At 42.7% G+C, this 15,325-nt stretch overlaps 1 protein-coding gene across 3 annotated transcripts in view; it reads right to left on the bottom strand.

Moving 5' to 3' along the window:
* The window catches only part of TLK1 (tousled like kinase 1), a 68,879-nt gene extending 61,859 nt beyond the window's left edge, over positions 1–7,020 (bottom strand). Inside the window, exon 1 of one of the 3 annotated variants that reach the window (XM_032692538.1) lies at positions 6,958–7,020. Coding sequence is in view for 1 of the 3 variants with exons in the window: in XM_032692536.1 (XP_032548427.1) it covers positions 6,237–6,384 (148 nt within the window). In the remaining 2 variants the exon portion in view is untranslated. Of the gene's footprint in view, positions 1–457; positions 564–6,236; positions 6,536–6,957 lie in introns of those variants that run through there. The other 2 variants (XM_032692536.1, XM_032692537.1) reach the window with 2 other exon arrangements.
* Positions 7,021–15,325: the final 8,305 nt, after the last annotated feature.

The following is a 15,325-nucleotide window of genomic DNA, read 5'->3' as shown; positions in this document are numbered from 1 at the left end:
ATAAAATTAAAAACAATTATTTAATCAGGGTTTCCTGCTCACTGATATAAGTCATGATTAAAATTAGTAATACAGTCACTCTGATTTCAGTCAATCCCTCCAGCATGGACTGACCCCAAAGGCTCGCACAGTCCCAGCCTTCCCCCAGCATCTTCAGCATGTCCAACCTCATTTAGGACCTTCTGCTCCATTCTTCTGAGACTAAGTTTGACTGAGGTGGATTAAAGCTTACAAGCTTTAATGTTCCTGCCACCTACCACATCCTCACCAGGGAAAGGTTGGTTGCCAGGACTTTTCTGTTGGCATATCCCAGCATTCTGCTCAGGAATGAAAGAAAGGAGTAAGACCTCCAGAGAGAAGGTGACTGGGAAGGAAGTAGACCCTTACTTCCTATCCCAAACGGAGTATCTCAATAAGGATGGAGTCATGATGATAGGAAATGTAGGATCCAAAATACCTTCTGATACTCGCTAACACTTCCCTACTGCTATAGAACTCGATCATTAAGTACTGAACCTAAAGTGATAAAGTGCAGTACTCCTTCCTTGTTATCTTCAGCTACTATTAGGAGTTTTCCACTTGCAAGCCCTCATGAAAAAACTGGGTTCTATTATGGCAGCCAGCTTCTGTTTAACTGCTCTCCAACGATCACAACTGAAGTACTGGCATTCTCAACAGAAACCCTGACCACTCTTCTTCCCCTACCCACCTTAATATCCACTCAGAGCAACCCGGCAAACTAAATTTCCCTTTTCCTATTTTACAGCTGAAACACACCAAGCCAAACAGAAGGAAGTTCATAAATACAAAGCTTTTCTTCCTCCCACTTGTGTGCTTTTATGCTTTTTAGCTACAGTTCAGGAAATACTCTACTTCATAAACACAATTTACTAACTTCAGCATTTTTTCTTGTGTAAAAATCTCAGCATGGGAGCAAAAAATTTAGTATGGGATTAAAGTGCAAGTACTACTTCAAAACACAACCTTATACCAAGAATACAAAAAGTATAAAGGATTATTTAAGCTTGTCATATTTCCATAATCTCAATTCTTAAGGTAGCAAAATTCTATAGAATATATATATGATGCATATATATAAAGTAGTCTTTCTCAGGAGTCCCAACAGTATTTTGCAATCATTTAGGATTACCAGGCTCTAAGAAAATCCAAAGAAATGTCAAGACTAAAGACTAATTGCAGACCACAGTTATTACTAATAAGCAAGTTTACTTCAGTTTGATTAAGAAAAAAAAATTACTTGCTGAAAGAAAAGGCAAACAAGAAGAAAACATATAGGGAAAAAAAGAATGAGAGAAATAGCAAGCTTTTTATTTGAATGGAGATAATAATAAATAAATATAGCCTGTCCTTGAAGATATCAATTCTCTCTCCATTTAAAATGGAATAGGTTAATGGGAAATTCCATTCTAGGCAGCTTAAAACAGAATTAAAAGAAAACAATCAGCCAAGTACTAATTTGCTCTATTCGCTACAGCACGGCCTTATAGAAAACCAGATTCAAACAAGGATCCATATTAAAAAAGGTCATCTTTTCCCATTTCTTATTTGGACATGCTACAAGATCTTGTAAGAATCTGGCATAAGCATCATCTTATCATGAGAAACTCATCTTCAAGAGAGGCAGAAGCTAGAATTTCTGTGTATCACTAGCAGCACAACATTAGGTCTCACACAACATGCAACATGCTACAGCCAGCCTAAATAACCTTTTATGATTGCTTTGCTCATTCTGAGTAAAAATATACCACCATTTTTAAATTGAAAGTGTTCCCATTCTTGTCTGCTCCTCTATAAACTGGCCAAATTCATAAAATGTTCAATCTACAGTTGAAAAATAAAAAACAACTTACTAAGAACTTACTCATAAAGCAAATAAAGCAGCTGAGGTTTTATACTACAAGCAAACAACAGAAAACAACAACCCTGGAAGTTTTAATAAGGTTCAGGTAGCTTTCATGTCGATGGACTAATACATTGTACGTAGCATAGGGGACATAACCTGACACCTAGAAACATTTTCTAGACTGAAAACTTAAGGAGGAAATAAACTGTACCTTTATGCTCAGAAAGACAACCACCATCCCAATTTAGGTAACAATAAAGACAAACATGAGACATTTATCAAACTTTAGGAAAAAAAATGTTAGCAACAAAATTTGCTATACCTACAACATTAGTTCTTCAAAGACTGTCAAATACATGTCATAAGTTTATTTACCACTTTGCCATCATATATCAATTTGGGTTCAAATTTGAAAACTGAAATTAGCATTCCTGTTGCAGTAATTCAAAGTTCTATTTGGCATTCTATTTTGCTTTTAGTGAAGTGCTGAAAGCCAACAGCACACACAAAAAATAATTTACAAAGCATTATGCTTGATTGCCAGATACTACAGCACTGCCCAGTGAGCCAACCATGTCCTGGGCTGCATCAAAACAGTGTGGCCAACAGGTTGAAGGAGGTGATTCTGCCCCTCTACTCCACTCTGCTGAGACCCTACCTGGAGAGCTGTGTTCAGCTCAGGGGCCTCAACATAAGGATGTGGATCTGCTGGAGGAGTCCAGAGGAAGGTCACGAAGATGCTGAGAGGGCTGGAGCACCTCTACTATGAAGACAGGCTGAAAGAGTTGGGGCTGTTCAACCTGCAGAAGAGAAAGCTCTGGGGACACCTTAGAGTAGCCCTCCAGGACCTTAAGGGGCCAACAAGAAAGCTGGACAGATACATTTACATGGAGGGACAGGACAAGAGACAATGGCTTTAAACTGAAAGTAGGTTTAGATCAGATATTAGGAAGAAATTATTTACTGTGAGAGTGGTGAGACTCTGGAACAGGCTGACCCTCTGGTAATTGTGGCTGCCCCATCTCTGAAGTGTTCAAGGCCAGGCTGGACAGGGCTTTGAGCAACCTGGTCTAGTGGAAGGTGTCCCTGCCCATGGCAGAGGGGTTGGAACTAGGTGACCTTTACAGTCCCTAAACCCATCTGTGAAATCTCTTCTGACTCTGCCTTGTCAGCAATGGCCTGAACATTCCCCTTTTAAGAAACAGCACTTTCCAGCTATGTGCTTTGGTGTTTTCAGTTACACACATAAAGCAGACAAAAGTCAAGAAACTTCAAACAGGAAGTTGAGTGACTGCAATTACGTGAACTATGGCACAAGATTTATCTACAGAATCAAACATACAGTATGTAAAATAATACTGCATAACAGTCCTCCTAAATTCCTGATAGCATCTATTGCAGACTCTTGAATAGGTGACCACATATACCACAAATAAGTCATAGGCATGTACAACAATTGACAGAATGAAAGGCATTTAGAAGCTATACTAAAATGCAAACAAGGGACAGTTCTTATACAATAAAAGTGTACAGATGTTATTGTGTTCAAGTCCATCACATTGCTTTCATTTTAAAACCTTAAAACATATATTCAAATCAATACAGCTAAGCAATAATGCCACTCTAAGTAAAGACACAGAAGATAACATCCAATAGAAAACGTTGCTGCAACGTTGCAGCACGTTTTAAAAGACTGAAATATTTCTAAAGTATTATTTTCTCTATTTTCACCCGTATTTTCCAAGTAGTCTCTTTTGATAGTGGCACAGCATTGCAATTATTTTTTTCAAATAACTTTGTGCAATAGTTACATATATGTGAGCTTTTCTTTTTGCTTTTTCCTTATGACATATTCAGAGAATATTTTTGGGACATCCTAAATCAGGGTGCTGGGGGTTTCCGTTCTTAATAAACCAGAACCTTTAAATGTCCATATGAGACAGGTGGGCTCATACCAAACCTTCACAGTGGATCACAGGTGAGGTCAAATTAACCACGGCACGCGCGATACACTCAGTGAAGGCCTGCATATCTGAAGGCAATATGAACATAACTCTCACAAAAGCCAACCAAAGGGATTTGAATCCACAAATGAGAAGACCAGGCCGGACGACAAGCTCTGCCCAAGCGCCAAGCGTACTGTATCTGTAAATATTACCCACTCAAAACAGGCCCAGGTTTTGAGGCATTAGCAGTGATGCAGCTGATCCAGTATGGGCCGGCAGCCCTGCGCACTGCTCCAAAACTCATAACCTCCACTAACATCACAAGGTGTCACAAGTTCAGAATTGATGATGGCACAGGCTCCTATAAACACACTGCACTGCAAATTTTGCACGCTTATTAGTTTGATCCAATATCATTCTTTCACATACACAAGCCAGTGTCTATGAACATACTGACGTGTTTATATTTCAGAGCCTACTGCTTTCAGGCAAGACACTTAACTGTAAAATGTACATACACAAAGTAAGCTGTGCTGATAACATCCCACGAGCATGAACGCAAAACATAAACCCAAGCATGGCTGGCAGCTTACGCTGATTTTCAAACAGAGCTACCTAGTGAGAACATACAAGTAATGTGACCCAGGAACACCGTGCAAATACAGCACATTATAGTACCAAGCAAACACCAAGGTTTTAATCACTCTGTAACCCCTGAACCTGTATCAGAGGATGTAAATTACGGTACCCAGAAAAACCCAACAGCATGAGCCATAAGAAAGAAAACTGTAAGAAGCATCATTATCATCACGTTAAAAATTAATTTCACAAAAAAATGTTTTTCCTTGTCTAAATAGAGGTAGTCATGGATCACCATTTTTTGTTAAAATAAACAGATACGTAATTTATGTTGCAATAGTAATTTCAAGCTTGTACAGCAAGTATTTGAATACACCCAAAAATATCCTATGTATACATATTATATGCACGCATATTCATAACAAGAGTTGCAACACCGAAGAAACCTACTCTCAGTAAACTCAAAACTATGAATTTGGCTGGTGGTTGTCGTTTTTCTAAGAGCTTCAGTTTCCCAGAGAAGACGAGCACAAAATGCCTGCCACTTTACTCAGCATCTTTAACATATACCATAATTCCTTCCCAGGTATTTTCTAGAGCATTTCATGTCAATCTACCTGCAGGAGCGTGTGCAAAAGTGACACCGAGTGATACAAGTCTGACAACTACTGGCGTGGAAAATGGGAGAAACCGGACTGCATTATACGTTTTCAGGATGTCGAATCCCTGTTACCACGTCCTTACATCGCTTATCAACCTAAAAAACCCCAACAAAACCCGAAAAGCAAGCAAGCAAGTGGCTACAGGAAGACCTGAAAAACAAAGACTCCCCGTCTTTGATATTATTTCTATTTTAAGTTAGCAAGTTTCCTGCTTGGGCAATGACGTTTTGCAGATGCTGCAAGAAACGCTACACGGTAATCATTAAACTGGGGCAAATCAAGTAAAATTATACAACTGCTCGGTATGCAAATATCTGTGCATAAAAGTTCTCCTCCGCCACTAACCGGCGTTCAGCAAGTAGTTATTTTAGCTAAAAGCGCCGAGCAATTCACTAGCTGTATAACTGCTACATCTTGTGGCAACACATTTCAACACAAGGAGGAAAAGCAGACAATACCCGAAAGGGAATAGCGAAGGGACTTGTTTGCTCATAACCTTCATACAGATATTCCCTGCAAACACCCACAACACCCTGCTGTCGCTGTCGGTGTAACACAAGAGGGGAGGAGCAGGGGAGGGAGGAGAAAAATATTATCATCGAAGGCGTGATGGAGGACAGGAGAAAGTTGCAGTCATTCCGTGGCGGCCGCAAGGCGCCCTGTCACTTCTGGCCGCAAAACCGGCCGCCCCCGAGGGCGACTTCCCCACGGGGACGAACCTCCGGTGTCGGCCCCTCTCTCCTTCCCACCTCCATGATGCCAAAAGTGCCCGACTCCCTCCAGCGACAACAGCCGCATCCTCCGGCGCAGCACTTCTACTTGGCGGCTGGCGGAGGGGAGCCTATTTCGGGGAGGACGCGGCGAGCGGCCGCCCGAGCCGGGAGCGGCGGCGGCCGGCCCGGGAACGGAGGGAGCGCGGCCGGTCCCGCTGCGCGGCCCGGCGCGGGGGGGAACAACGAGGCGCCGCCGCGCTGACGAGCGGGCGGGGACGGCGGGGCCCCCTCGCCCAGCGCCCGAGGCTCCGCTCACCGCCGCCGGGCCCAGCGCTGACCCCGCACCGCCACCGGGGGTACCGACCTCTCTCGCCGCCGCTCCCCGCCAGCCCGGGACCGACCTCCGGCGGCGGCCACCGGGCCCCTCCCCGAGAACCGGGCCCCCCGCGCGGCCCCGCGGCGCGCTCGTTACCTTCCTTGGGCGCCTTGCCGGGCGGCGCGCCGTGCAGCTGGGAGGCCGCCGCTGCCGCGGAGCAGCCCTGCAGGCTCGGTGGGGACGTGGAGAGCCGGGACCAAGATGGCGGCCCCTCCAAACTTCCACTGCTACTTTGGACACTCATCAAGCTACTTTCCTGGAGCCCGGCAGCCGCCGGGGGCGGCGGGGGAGGCGGCGCGGCGGGGGGACACCCAGCGCCGCGCTCATGGCCGGGGGGCCGGCCCGACACCGGCGCGCGGAGGCCGCCGGCAGGGAGCGAGCTCCGGAGGCAGGCGGGGCGCGGGAGAGACGGGGCGCGGGGCCAGCTCAACCTGCCCGCACCTCTGCACTGCGTCGCCGCCGCCGAGCAGCCGCCTGTGTCTGAGGCCAACCTTCCCCGCCGCCGCCGCTGCCGCCGGGGAGGGGAGGGGAGGGCGCAGGCGGGGAGGGGTCATGCGCAAACACGATCGCGAGCCGAGCGAGCGCCGCGCTCCGCCGGCGCCCAGCCGAGCCGGAGCCGCCCAGGGGCGGCGGGAGGGGAGCGGCGCCCGCCGCGCACGCACCTGCCCCCGGCCCCGCTGAGCGGCGCGGCCCTAGCGCGCCGGCGGCCCCTGTCCCCGCTCCTGCCCCGGCCGGCCCGCAGCCGCCCCCCGGCTGAACCCCGCTCCCAGCGCACGCCCGTCCCGCGGCGGTACCTCCCCCCCGGCCCAGCGGCCACCTTGCGCGCCGCGGGCAGCGCTCCGCCGGCCGCCACGGCCCAGCCGGAGGCGGCTCCCCCGAGGCCGCGGCGCTCCCCTCCGTCCGGGTGTCCTCGGCGGCACGGTCCGCCCGCGCCCGAGCCTCCGCGCCGGCCGCCGCGCCTTCTCGCGCGCCCCGCCGCCACGGCCATGGTGCTGTCGGGGCGGGGCGGCGGGGGCGGGAGCGGCGGCGGGGCCGGAGCCGGTACGCGCGGCTGCCGGGGCCGGGGCCGCGCCGCCCGGCACCACCCCGGCGTGCTGCCGTGCGAGGCCAGCCCAGCCCGCGGCCGCAGGGAGTGCGGGCGGCAGCGGAGGCGCTGGGCCGGCGCCTCCCGGCACGGTCCAGATGAGCGGTGTTTCGGCAGCATCTCCTCCGCGCGCTGTCAGGCGCCTGCCGCAACGCAGTGCTTTTCTTTTCCCGGACAGGATGGTGTGGCGGCGGAGAGTCGGAGGAACCTGGGAGAAGCTGATGTCCCGAGGGAGAGGGCTTTGCTCGCCAGCCTTCTTGAGCAGGAGCTCCCATCAGATGAACTGGAAGTCGGGCAGGAGCCATGTGCCAGGCCCACCACCAGTCACTCGCCTCACCCACGCAGCTAGGCACCAACCCAGACCTGGGCATCTTTGAAAACGTTCCTCTCTGCCTTGAGTTTAGAGTCTAAAGTGAAAACTTAGCTGACTGTAAACACATTTTTCAGTTTTTCCTTCCTTAAAACTAACATCACTGAGAACGTGAGAGATATGGAAAGTCAGTTTTCGAACAAAACCTATTAATTTACAAGTGCAACTTAGGTATAACAATAACTTTTGATTATTTAAAAAAAATAAAGGGTTGCAGATATATTGCATTTTGCATAGATGAAGAATATATTCATCAGTCAGGCCTTAGCACTCATTTTGTGGTTGCTGTGTGGAGACATCCTGGCCATCTACTAACCTACTTTCCCCTCTATTTGAGAATGACAGGAATAGATTACTAATGCTGGATTGCAGCTCTGTGCACAACACACATATTACTAATTCTGTATCTTCTTTTTAAAGTGACATCTGTCAAATTATCTAAGATCTTCACCTCCCACAAATTTACAGCATAGCTGCAAGTTTCTTTGCAATTTGGTATTAAGTAAAAGTTATTTTGTTTTCTTGCTAAACAAGTCTGTTCTAGGACATATATTTAGTAACAGCTATACATTTTTTTTTTGGCAGAGAGAAGTCAACTAAGACTTGTTTTTAAAGACTTGATCTGAAAGAAAACTTCTCAGATTTTACCTAAGCGAATTATACCAGGAAATTGCCAGTACATGGGCATAAAGTAAAACAGCGCTAGTTCACTCTGACTGCAATATTAATGTTTAGCAGCTGGCATAGAATATTCTTGGGAGGTTAAAACCAAATTGACATACTCATAATCCCACAATCCATACAATAGCATAAGTGAGCATGCACCTTATTTCCTCATGAGTATATTCTGCTGCAGCATGCTGCTTTTAAAATCTGCCAAGTAAGAAGCAATTAGTTAAAGAAATTTAGTCTCTTTGTTTATAACCATTTGCATCTACTTAATACAAACCCCTGCTATCCTTACAAAAACATACATAAGTAAGCATTCTTTCTGCCAGTTTTGCTTACAAACTGTTGCCTAGAAGTCATTCCACCAATAGGGTTGAGACTTCCTGTTTAAATAAAGCATCACTTGCTTTGATTAGGGGAACCAGGACATGAAGAAGATCCGATTCATTACTTCTTCTATCAGACGTGCAGTTTAAAAATGCTGAGGTGTCATATATTAACACTATGAATAGTAATCAGATCTTTGCAATGTTGTAATGTGTTAGAAGACACCTCACCAAGGGACCAAGAGGAAGTGGCATGTACTGCAGGACTCCCCACGACAGCACAGTACTTGCTGCAAAATACATGTTGGGTCTACTTTTTGTAACATAGCAGAGCTGCATGTCTTGGTTTTGTGAGCTGTTGATGTAGATTGAAAGCAGAGTGTGAATTATACAGATCATCTCCAGATGACACAACCTATATAACTTCAAAAATACATGGAGCTGGGTATACTTCCCCTCTGTAGTTCATAGAAAACCTACTTTCTTAGTGAGTTAGAGCTGACACTGATTTATTTGGAAAGCCACATTGCTTCAGTGTTACCAATTTAATAGTATCATGGCAGAAGAGAACATCTTCAATAAAACCTTTCAGAAATTTCAAAATACTTCCCTTATTAAATAGCATTATAAATGTACATAATGCTTTTCTTTGAATGCCCTGTCTTTATTTTGCAATAAAACTTTATGTTCCAGTGGCCAAATAGATAGATGACCTTTCTCTCACAGTGGTGAGCAGTCAGTTAGTGTCACCTGCCCAAAATGTTCAAAACTAAATCAAACTCAAATAGTACTTAGTAAGTATTACTCTTTAAAAAACATATAATAAATATTAAATCTTTCTCTTTGCCTTCTAATTTTTAGGAACAGAATAGTCTGCTATCAAGCTTTCCTATGTAAACACTGCATACCATTGACATTAGGAATAACTTGAAGTAGTAGATATATAGATATAAGGAAGTCCCCTTTCAGTGGGATTGCACTGGATAATAATGATGAAGGTGTCACACACCTACCTACATGGGAAAACTTCATTCCAGCTGAAGCCCCAGAAAGCTCATTTAGTTTTGCTAACTTCTAAGGAAGATGACCTCAAAATTCAGATCAGAACAGAGAGGAGTGAAATGCCTTTTTCTCATAAGAAGGTGTCAAATGGAAGTTAGCAAGGTTTATTGCAGTAGTAACTCTCTGAGGACAGTTGAGGAACAGAAAAGCATAATGAGTTTTCCTTATTACAAAAATAAAAAAGCTAAGCAACGAAATTCCCCAAAATTAAAATTCCTAGAGCTTTCAACTTTGCCACTGGAATTATTTGTGCAAGAAACTTTTATCACAGTAAGTTCACAATCTCTAGGAAGTTAAGGGAAGTTAACCGGTGGACAGTGAACGAAAGCATTTAAAGAAAGGAATTCATGAATAGTGACAATAAGGAAGATGGCAGCGGGAGTGAGTTTTTGGAGACATCTGCATGGTGTCTATAAAGATAACTGTGTGCTCAGGTGAGATGTCAGTTAGAAAACTTTTACATATATCCTTTACAGAACAAAGACATAATTTCAAACACTACATGTAAAATCCAGAGTTTATCCCAGATGTTCTTGAGGAAGAATATGCTATGATTGTGGGACCAGAGACATTACAGTTTTTTCCCTATTCTGAGACCCTCACCTTCATTGCTCATAGGCACCAAATACATTTTGGTGTCCTCATGAAAGATATGTATCTAATAATATCAAATAATACATGTTCTTAATAACTGGGTATGTCTTACTAAAATCAATTTGCTATTAGCTGGCTTAGGTTTCAGGCAAGCAGCAGATGCTGCAATATCGAGGCGCAGTGACTGACCGCATAAGGTAACTGATTATATGAATAACATATATTTATATTTGGGTTCTAAATAAGACCATTTTTTAATTATGTCAATAATTAGAAGGAAGGCCTCAACTTCACAAGATGATTGGAGGAATTAGAGGTAGAAGAGGAACTTGATTTAGCAGGCTTGTACTTTTAGGAATGAAAGTCAAGACTTTCCAGAGTTATGATAAATGACAACATCCTTGGAAAAGTACTAAACTATATGCTTCCAAACTTAAATCAGTCTCTATCAGCTAGAACCCAGGGAAATGTCAGAAATCAGAGATCGCTAGGGCTTTTGCTCCAGATGCTTTTGGCATCTCTTTTCTTCATTGACTACTTTTGATTAAGAGTTCTAAAATACGCCCAACAAGGGTATTACGTCTCCTCTTTTTACCTTTTCTTGGCCTTGGCAAAAGACAGCAGAGCAACCCAGACTTGTTAATATCCTTTTATTTAGCCCATCAATTATTTTTAATGCCAGTGAAACTGAGGTTTTGTTTGTTAAGAAAGCTTCAAATTCTTTGTTAGTTCCCTGTCATCCTAGCACTGGATAATAGACCTATAGCAGTATTTTCTTAAAGCATAAGCCCTTACAGTATGCCTCATTGTATATTTGCCAGTATATTTGCCAATATTTATGAATTTTATACATAGAAATATGTGTACACATACACTCAACTATCCCATATATAGAAAGACATACACATCCCCTATAACTTTGCCAACACCAGCAGCCAATCTGATTTAACTAGCAGAGTAGAAAAATATTCTTATAACTAAATAGGCACACTGGTACAGTAGTTTGTATAGAAAATGCCTACATTATTTCATAATCAAAATGATGTATTGATGACATTTCTAGGTCAGATGGAATGCAGTATGCTGGGAAAACATAACTTGGGAGAAGAAAATACTGTTTTCTGTCTTGATGAATGCTGGAAGTTTGTAGCTCAAATTCCTCTGTCCTTCCTTCTCTTGACACAGCTGAGTACATGTATCAGACCAACATGCTCCTGGCCACTCTGGGCTTGGATAATGACTAGAATCTTCCAGTCTGTGTTCTGTAGCTCAGAAGATTCAAAATGCAGTTTTGACAGAACTACAAGGTAAAATGCCCAGTGACTGTGACAGGAAGTTCATTGCTGTGATAGAACACCATCTCAGATCGTAACAGCTTCTGCACCTAATTCGCACAAAGCATTTCTATTTGTGAGCAAATAGGAATGTTGCAATTGTACAAACATTAATTTTCAAGTTTAGTTAAAGTTTTCTAAAACTGATTTAGCGCAATAACATTTTTATAGGAAGAATTTATTTTGATCTTTATTAAATCTATTTTGAGGCTCACTGAATTAGAGCTGTTTCCTTGAGCTATATATTGCACTACATGCTTTATAATTTTTTTAATATAGCACTTGCTATCAACTCTGAGTTGCAAGGTAACAAAAACATACATAAAATAATACAGTAGCAAAAATATCTTCCCTAAATATACCAGTATATCAAAATGCAGAGAAGCTAAAATGAAAACAATGGTATCACATTAAGCCTACATTTAAGAAATAGACACAAACACCATGTAAGCACAGATCTAGTTTTATCATACATGTAATTGTCATAAACTGCATTTATTATACCTTTGATACCATCACCATCCGTCAGATCCAGTGATCCAGCTCTGCTGTAATGATTTTTGCTCCAAATCTCCGAGAGGCCTGCAAACAGCTTCCCTTCAAACCAAACAGAAAAATCAAATGGAATTTGTTTTTTGGGGTTTTTGCTATAGAAATATTCCTCTTGACTCCAGCTCTAGCTACTATGATTATTAGCTACATTCCAGTCAGAATCAAGGACAGTTTTACAGTCTCTTCTTGTGTATGTCATTTTAATAAAAAATATTTGATTTTAAATATTCCCTGGTGAAAAAATTTTAAAAAAACCATCCTGATGGATGCAACATTCACTTTCTTTTTCCTCACCTGTTTTCATTTTATTATATTTCTTTTCTTCCCATGCTCCTTACAATCTTCTTGTCTTCTCTTCCCTGCAATTTTTTCCTACACACAGACTATTCCTTTTACAATGCTGCTCTCAGGTAAATAGGCCTCTCTTATCTGCCAGGCTTCCTCTCCATGTTTTTTTAAGCTCCTGCTTTTCCACACATCTTTCATACTTCTGTCTCACTCTTTACACCTTATATCTCCTTTCCTGAAGTATCTGTCTTGCCTGGAGCTTATTTTGTTGCCTTTGATTTTAAGCCATTAGAGACAGTCAGTGTTTGCAGAGAGCCATGTCTGTATGTGGTTTCTAATAGCAATGGGGCATGTCTTGATGCTTTTTTTTCAGGCAAAAGTCATAGCAATTTAGCACTGTTGGTTTGCTTTTTTGGTGGTTGTTGAATAAGGCCTTCAAATTTTGGCCACAAAACATCAACAATAAGCCTGATAGATGATGAAATATTAGGTATTAAAATAACAGTATTCTAATTTACAAATTCTCTGCCTCTGTTCCCTTCCAGCAGCTGGTCTGCTGCCCCATTCTGTGCTGGGAATAGGGGAGCTGCTTTGCTCCATCTGATCTGATACCCACCCAGTTCAGTGTCCTGTCCCTTACTCTGTCCAGACACACCTCCAAGAAAAAGATAACAGCCCTGTAGTCAGCAGATTTGGAACAACCTTTCTTTCAGGGTACAGAGATTTCAGACAGCTGAGGAAATAGGAGATGAAAGGCAGTTTTGCATATTTAGCTCATCAGTTAATACTTCCTGCTAAGACAAAGGTGGAAGATATAAAACTGATCACAAAACAATAAAATTAATGATGCCAAAGAAAGCATGGACTGACAGAAAGAGCATGGGCTTCTAAAAGCGTATTTTTTTTGGCTTAGGGAATGAATGGGTAGCTAGATATTTTGGAAGAAATTCATAAGGAAATGGGAGCATAGGAGAGCTGACAGTTACTGAAAGAAGTGTATTAAAGGCACAGCAGCAGACTACCCTGACACAAAGTAAGCACTGCAAGAGAGCAGCAAAGCTTCATCAGGAGCTATTTGGTTAAGTGAAAATCAAGAAGGAAGGACACAAAAAAGTGAACACAAGAACCAATGACTAAAAATGAGTTTAAAAGAATAGTATACTCACAGGGGGAAAAAATCATGAAGGCTAAGAGGCAAAATGAGTTAATCTAGGAAAGGACCTAAAAGTCAATAAAAGGTTACACACACACACATACACAAAGTAATGCAGACAAAGAAAGGTTCAAAACCAGTATCTAACTGAAAGGCAGGAAATAATGTGACACAGAGAAGACTGAAATATTCAATGCTCTTTTTTGCCTAACATAGCTACAAAATATCTTAGCGTCTGACATGCAAAGCAATTTACTAAAGTCCAAGACACACAGACCAGAAAAGGGAAGGAATGGGTTAAGCAATATTAAGAAATGCCAGTTTCCAATCCTGCTGACTTAAACACGTAGTTCAGAAAGCAGTGGATAAAGCTTGCCTCCCTGTAGCCTTATGTCTCCTGTTTGCATTAGCCCAGAGCAAAAAGTCTGACTGAAATTTATGGCTGGAATATTCATAACATTCTTCTGTGAGTTTTCCAGTGCCTGATATCGGGGTTTCATTTACACTGAGTTCCTTGTTGCCATGGAAGACTCTCTATTTACCTGCCCATTTTCACAAGATCTATAGAAATGTAGTACCTTTGAGACCACCCCTACCCAGTCCAGTTCAGTTGGAGAGTGAACAGCAAGTTCAAAAGGCATGGTGTGGTCTGACTGGTCATACGTGTGATCATATAAACTGTGTTCCCACAGGAAAATCTGCTAAAAATTACCCCAGAGCACTTAAAAGATAAAATAATCTCTGCATGATGATGCAGGGGGAAGGGAGGTTGTGGTGGGGTTTTTTGTTTTGGTTTGGGGTTTTTGAGAATTCATTAAGTGCAAGGAAGGTCCTAGAAGACTAGAAAGGATGGAAGTGCTGCCTGTCTTAGGAAATAAAGTTCAATTGACCTAACTTTCATAAATAACTTCATCCATCTCTGAGGGATACTATCCTAGGTTATTAGGCAGTTAGTGTATAGGCACGAAGATAACAGTATGACAGAAAACAGTTAAGTAGTAAGATTTTAAAATGTAATCTTAGAATCATTATTGTGTCAAACTTCTCCAATTTCCTTCCTAGAAAGGGCAGCAGGCCTATTGAATAAGAAGGAAGCAGTAAATGTGATATCTGTACTTTAACAAAGCTTTTAGTTGGGTCCTCATTAATTTTGCCTGCGACAAAAAAAATGGTGTAGACAAATTCAAGTAACAGTTGACACACAAGTCGTTAAGTATTTCTCTCAAACAGTATTTATCAACAGTTTCCTGACAGAGTAGGATGGCACTGCAGTAACATCCTTCAGGGATTTCTCATCCATCCTATTCTATTCAATTTTTCATTGAACAGCTTGGATAATAAAACAGGGACTGAACTTGTAAAATTTGCAAAAAAATCTGGAAGAGGGTTGCAAATACATAGGAAAGCAGATCAGAATCCAAAATATTTAGCTAATGTGAGAAACAGTATAACTGCAACAAGCTCATACTAGACAGAGAGAAATTAGGTACTACCCATGACAAAAATAAAACAGAGTATATTAATATAACCTGATGATGATAGAAGGATAGGAAGGTTCAAGTGGATTTCAAACTAAATATTAGTCAACAACATGATGATGTTGCAGAAAGACATTTTGCATTCCAGGATGTACTAGGAGTGTGCAGTATGTCAGATGCAGGACCTAATTATTTTTCAGTCTTCAGTGTTGCTGAGGCCTCAGCTGGAGCATTCTGTGCAATTTTGGGCAATGCACTCTAAGAACAATTTCAGC

Source organism: Chiroxiphia lanceolata, chromosome 7 (assembly GCF_009829145.1).
Source record: "Chiroxiphia lanceolata isolate bChiLan1 chromosome 7, bChiLan1.pri, whole genome shotgun sequence".
Taxonomy (NCBI): domain Eukaryota; kingdom Metazoa; phylum Chordata; class Aves; order Passeriformes; family Pipridae; genus Chiroxiphia; species Chiroxiphia lanceolata.
Note: the sequence above shows the minus strand (reverse complement) of the source record. Positions and strands in the feature narration are given on the sequence as shown.